Below are 6,632 nucleotides of genomic sequence, written 5' to 3'. Positions count from 1 at the left end.
CTGCTTAGAGGTCGTTTTCTAAATGGTCCCTCAAAAAGTTTCTTAAACCATCTGCCTGACATTCTTTCCTTCTTTCTTTCTCAAAACCCTTCTGATTTTTGAGAGGAAGGTGAAATTTTTATATGTATTTTTCACAAAGCAAACCCCAGTTAGCTGAACATAAGTATTACTAGCCAACTAAGTTGGTGCCTTGGAAATGTTTCATGTGACAGGATACATCATTGAAATAGAAAAACAGATTTCATAAATTATGAAAGTCAAATTTTAGGGATCGTGATACAGACTCAAAGTTTCAATTACTATCCATATCTCTGAGCTTTCCATGATCTAAATGGTGACAAAGTTATCTTATTACACTGTCGTCTTAAAATTTCTCTATTTCCTGTTGTTTGTCAGCAGCTTGATGCATCAAATTAACCTGTTAGGTTCACAATTTCAACAGAATAACTTGCATCTCATGAGGGTTGCCTCTGGACCCATTATTTGGAGCACCAACTTCAAGAGGTCTCAGGATAGAGTTGTGCAGGCCCCCCACCCCCATCCCCATTCTTCTGGGTCTCCCTGGTGTTGCATATTTCTAACCACTGGAATTAAATAAATGTGTCCCTCAAATACCAGAATGACATCTATGCATCTACTGTACCGTGGTTGCATGAATAAAAATCCTTTACATATAGTTAGTTGCATTTTTCTTCTCCTCAGATTGAGGTTTATGGTTATTTATTTAGTTTCATACAAAAAACTGAAAAGCTTCAAAGTTTTTATGATTTCTATTCAGTTTGTTAAATTTGTTAGGTATGTTTATCAATAAATATGGAACAACAGTGGGTAAATGGAGTTGAGGTGCTATTCAATTAGATCATAGCTGAGCTGTACAACAAGCTCAAGGGGCTGAATGGCCTAATCCTTTTATATTTTAAACCTGTATATAGCGGACTATTAAAAAATCCACTTAATGAAAATATTCAATAGAGTGAGAATTGTATAGAAAAAATGACTAGTTACAGCAGTAGAACGAGTCCGAGGAGGAGATTGATTGATTGATTAGGAAATTCCTAGCCTCAGAATTTTGCAGGTTGATCTTACATCATTTGAAAAGATAATCAATCAAGTGTCTACTCAAAAATCCTTGAATGTTGTAGAAGTTTCAATATGTGCAAGAATGTGCAAAAGAAAATAGGATCTTCTAGATAATCTGATGTTATTCTTACCATTTGCTATATGTTTTAAGAGGCTTTCAGAAATAGTCAAAAGTGAAGAGTATTCAAATGCATATGCTCAGCAATTAAACTATTTAACTGCATAGTTAAATTTATATACAGCTTTTTATCCAAGTCAGTCTTTGGGAGCCAATTTTGGTATGTGGGTCTGGTCTTAAAACATGATTTATTTACTTTCAGGTAGTCACAGTGTTGATTTTCAGCTCCCACAAACCAGTGTTTAAATTACACATAAATACCACTAAAGTGAGTTATAAAAAGACTTCCAAAATAGTAATCCGCTGAAAAGGTAAAACAAAGCAGTGGGAACATAACCTATTCACAACTTTCAGTGAGTCTTTCTTCTCAGTTTCATTAATTCTCCATGGAAAGAACAGGCTGTTTTTCAGTGACTTGAAGGATCAACATAAAACAATTCCAGAGAACTAGAGCAAACAGTGCAGAGAATACAATTATACAAGAGTCTAAAATATGTCTGACCAGAAAAAGGACTCTAGGAGATACAGGACTATTTACCTAGGATAAGAAAATGACATGTGGGAGATCAGCAATTACACGATCATTGAAATAGATCCAAACTGGAACATGTTTTTGGATTTTTACTGTGTAAATATTGAAGTTGCAGAAGCCATACTTTCATAACACTAGTCAACACTCTTGCGATGCATAAAGGCAGTTACATTTTATTTTTTTTCTATATAAAGCAAAGGAAATGAACAAAATCATAATATATTTTCAATTCTTCCATTTTATCTACTTTGAAATGTAATAAAGTTAAAAAACAAGTACTGTGCTTGCAACAGAAGAAACATTAGCTTACTAAAATACAATCTTTAATTCTATGAAAGATCTTCAATTTAATAGCAAATGAGATATCTGCATATATAAATAAAATGTGCAGTATTTACAAATCTATACAGGAACACTAATAGAAAAAAGATGTGATAAGCAGTAGAGAAATAATCAAAATAACAACACTGGAGAAAAGGAATATCATATAGAGTCAATTTACAGCCATAACTTCTGTTTCATCTCTAAGCCACCAGTAGCCATTAAAAATAGCTTTAGTTAGTTTTCTTTTGCATAGGAGACTCAATAACATATGAAAAAAGAAAGTCTTAAACTTGCATTTCACAAGTTTCAGGGTTTTTTTTAAAAAAGGGTCCAATAAAACAAAGCCTTTGGAATTTCATTCTCTCTTTACTTCAAGTTTCTTGCTCCTTGGAACAAGGAATACACTGCCATCGCTGGTCTGCTGCAGTGAGTATTCACTGGGAGAATACGAATTTCCATCTTCATCTCGTAGCATACTGAAAACCTCATGATACAGATTGTTCAGCTGCTGTTTGATCTGGTGGAGATTTTTTGCATGCTCCCCCTTTTCTTGCAGAAGCTCCTCCTTCTCATCTTTAAGTTGATCCAGATCATGTTCGAGACCCACTATGTTTTCTAGTTTGCGCTTGCGGCAATTCTGAGCTGCCACCTTGTTTTTGCCACGGCGACGGATGTCACGGATGAGAGCAAGCTGGGCCTCACCAAGCTGATACTTGGACACCATTTCATTGAAATCATCAACAGGAAGGTTAACAATCTTTTTGACAGAGAAAGGGACATTTAGTGCTTTAGCCCGCTGCTCATCCCTTGTGAGCCGAGCTTCCATTCGTTTTGAATACTTGTCTTTGGTGAATGGGGCTTTATTGTGACCAGGACCCACGGGCAGATCATCCTTTGGTCCTTTGTTGTAAAGATTCAGGCTATCATTTGACTGTGTAAGATCATGAAGAGAGGGTGCCTGATAGTTACTGTCATTTTGAAACTGCATTGGGTACAGCTCAGTAAATTCATGCTGAACACTCCCAGAACTGCTTTCCATGTCATCCATGTCAGAATCACTATAACCATGAGAAGCATCTCCACAAAGGGACGATTGCATTGAATTACCTGGAGAGGCTCCACCAGGGCTTGAGCCCATTGACAAGCCAGAGTCCGAATCAAGAATCTCAGGCAAATTTTGTGGCTGCTTACAATCAAAATCTTTATTCACCTCCAACTGAGAGATGTTGATTTGTTCAAGAAGAGGATCATCTAGAATGCTAGTAAGTGATTCATTCATATTGTTACCTTGGGAAATATTGCTACTTCTCTGGGTATTCAGAGGTGTAGAGAAAAGCAGGTCACTGAAATGATTATTACTGAATGAAAGGTTCATGCTATCTGAGGCATTTGTTTTGGACTGGAAGAGTGTGTGGCTTTCAGGTGGCATTACCTCTTCATAGGGACCATCAAAAAGAGAGAGAAAACTGGTGTTACTGCCTGACATATGGTCAGCTGGCAGAGTTGTACTGAGGCTGTAGCTGTCACTTTGCACTTCAGAAGTTCTACTCTTGGAAGTATATCCTGTAGATCCAATATTAGTAACATTCTCATTCTGCATGTACAAACACTGTAGAGTAAAAGTGCAAACATATAATGAGGATCAAGCTTTACCTTCACTTCTTTTATCAAATAAATTAAGAATGTGTCTGAAAGGTCTAAGATTTATGAAAGGGTTTAACAGGATATTTGGAGAAAATTTTCCACTTGACTAAACCTTGGGACCATAGCTATATTGTATTTATTAGTTACTACATTAATAAATTCAGGAAAAATTTCTTTACTGGGAAAGTAATTAGATTGTGCAGCTTACTACCACATAGTTGTTGCAAATTTCATAGATGCATTTAGGGGAAACTGCATAAAAATATGAAGGAGAAAGGGATAGATAATCATCTTGATAGGATTAGATGAAAAGTGGTGGGAGGAAGGCCACATGGAGCATTAACACCTGCACAGACTGGTTGGATCAAAGAGCCTGTTTCTGTACTGTCAGTGCAGAAAATAATGCAGGAAGTTACATGGGTAAGGCTCCATCTAATCAAAAAGTTAGCAAAAAAATGGTATCACATGCAGGCTGAATATTTACCCAGCTTTTACTTTCAAAGGGAAAATAAGAAACTGCCTGAAATGTTATAATAAATATCTACAAAAATAAAATTGAGAGTATAATAATGTAATTAGATCACTTTCATGTAGTCTTAGTTAAAAGGGCAAGTGCAAGAAGCAAGCACATTCTCAAACAAATGCCCATTTGTTAAAGATACTAAGAATATAATAAATATTTAGCTTAAAAAATTTAAATGTTAGAAGAACTTGATTGTATTAGTTTGGTGATGTTAATGTAATGAAGGAGTGGAAAGTTTTCTATCGCAAATGCAAAAAAGCCACCGACAGCCAGTGCTCGGTGTGATTTTACTGCAACAGATGTGTTTCTCGAATCACTTTGGAGTATTGAAGATTTTCCCAGGACCTACTTCTAAATGTTGAAAAGTTATTATGAATGACACAACGACTAAATATAAATCCAGAAAATTTCTTGTTCTCTTACATTCCTTCCCCTTTAAATAATTATACTTGTTGTGCTGTCATTAAATTTGGTATGGTCTCAACTTTCATAATAAAATGTAGCTTCTGTAACTTAGAGGAAAGTAAAAGTTTATATATAACCACCTCACCCCCTACCCCTCCTTTCAATAGATTGTCTCAAAGGCAATAATTATACTCAAATAGTACTTACACACTATGATTAAACCCTGCAAATCAAATTTAGAAACACTCTGCAGGATGAAAGCTTTTATTATTTAAAATGTCTAGTTATCTGCATTTAGGCGCGCACACACGCAAATTAAGGTCACATAATATGCATTTGTAGAAAAAAGAAAACAGAGCTGGACCCTGAATTTCAGATTAATATCCTCAGAGACAATGACTGGTTTGTTCTGTGAACAAATGGTTTATTACAGGTCTGAATTCTTTGGGTGTTTGTTACATCCATGCTCCCTCTGTATTATATCGTGCTGAATTCAGCTATTGTATTTACCTGAAGTTCTGGGATCGAGAGCAGCTCTTGCCAGGTTTGCTCCAGGTCCTCCAAAGAGTTTGATTCTGATGCTGAGGACGGAAGGATCGAAGTAGTTCCTTGCGGTGTCTGATGAGGAGACATTGGTTGTGGACTGGTCTGAGCTGGAACTGGAGGTTCAAATGCGACTGTACGAGACTAGAAACAATATCTTTTTTTAAAATTTAAAAGTTCTCTTTGTTGCTGCCCAACCCTTACTGTAAACTCTACATTTCCTGAGTTATGTTGCAAACATATCTCAGAGGAACTCTTTAGGTTCCTTGAATCTCTATGGTCACATTTCCTCAAAAGTTCCCACAGTTATTTCAGTTTTTATGACTGGAACAGTAGAACTAGAAGATAACACTGTTGTGCATCCATCGGTTTTAGAATAAAAGTTTTGCATTTTTATAAAATCTACCTGATAGTCAAAGTACTTATTTCAGAAACATCCAAATTGTAAATGAATGCCTGTTCTCACAAGGCCACTAAAATCACAAGCCTTGTAACCACAGGAACTAACATTTTCAAAATTTCATACACAGTGATTATAAAAATAAATATTAGGAGCCCAGCAAACACACAGCACCTTTCTAGGATTTTCAGTTAGATGTTAGGACTAATAATAAAAATACTCACCTCTATGTCCTCTACAAATGGAAATGACTCTGCGAGAAGCTGCATGCATTCATCAAACGACAAAGCTCCATCATCTCTCTCTGTTGTCTTTGCAGTCTAAATTAAAATTGGCCGGCAACCAAATATTTTGTATAAATATTTGGGGAAGAAGAAAAATAAAGTTTAATATGATGTTTTTGTACATATTTAGAGATCTATAAGAATTAAATGTTAGTTTTCATAAAGCTCTAGTGGAACAGCAAAGTAGTTCCTCAGGCTTGAGCTGTGCTTCATACAGAGCTATTAAAGTCTTTGTACCTGTGCAGGTTCTGTAATTCCTCCTGGGATTTCAGGTTCACTGCGCTTTGCCGGCCGAATGGCAACAAATTCGCCTGTCTCTTCATCCAGCTGCAGCTGCGCCAGTAGAGCTTTCTCTTGTTCTTTCTGCAACTGCTCCTGCTTTTCCTTCTCAAGTTTCTTCTGCTTCTCTAGCTCATACTCCTTTTGTCTGTAGTTATAATCAAAATCTTCACGGACAACACCAAGGTCTATGTCCTGCCTCCACAGGATGTCAATTAAATCAATGTTCTGTTTTAAAAAAAATGCAAGTCAAATTAGAAGTGCCGTAGTGAACTGCACCAATGCACTTGCGTCACAGATACAATACATAAATAACCCCAGAGGTTGGTTATAAATATATCAATCTGATGGTTAGGTGGAAATACTTAACCATTTCATTTCACACTCCTCCATGATACAAAGGATTAGTTCAGAATTTACATTAGTAACTATGTTTAAGCTAAGGCTAGGTGTTGGTTGCTAAGCAAAATAAAAAGCCTGAATGCCTTGTAGTACATCAG

The 6,632-nt window shown here is 36.2% G+C and overlaps 1 protein-coding gene across 4 annotated transcripts in view; it reads right to left on the bottom strand.

Moving 5' to 3' along the window:
- Positions 1-1,887: 1,887 nt before the first annotated feature.
- The window catches only part of nfe2l2a (nfe2 like bZIP transcription factor 2a), a 30,789-nt gene continuing 26,044 nt past the window's right edge, over positions 1,888-6,632 (bottom strand). For all 4 annotated transcript variants that reach the window (XM_078552029.1, XM_078552032.1, XM_078552031.1 and 1 more), the window contains exons 2-5: positions 6,091-6,360; positions 5,794-5,889; positions 5,137-5,313; positions 1,888-3,663 (exon numbers count right to left, since the gene is read on the bottom strand). In XM_078552029.1, the coding sequence (XP_078408155.1) occupies positions 2,410-3,663; positions 5,137-5,313; positions 5,794-5,889; positions 6,091-6,360 (1,797 nt within the window). In that variant the 3' untranslated portion in view covers positions 1,888-2,409. The remainder of the gene's footprint in view (positions 3,664-5,136; positions 5,314-5,793; positions 5,890-6,090; positions 6,361-6,632) is intronic.

Source organism: Cetorhinus maximus, chromosome 11 (assembly GCF_964194155.1).
Source record: "Cetorhinus maximus chromosome 11, sCetMax3.hap1.1, whole genome shotgun sequence".
NCBI lineage: Eukaryota > Metazoa > Chordata > Chondrichthyes > Lamniformes > Cetorhinidae > Cetorhinus > Cetorhinus maximus.
Note: the sequence above shows the minus strand (reverse complement) of the source record. Positions and strands in the feature narration are given on the sequence as shown.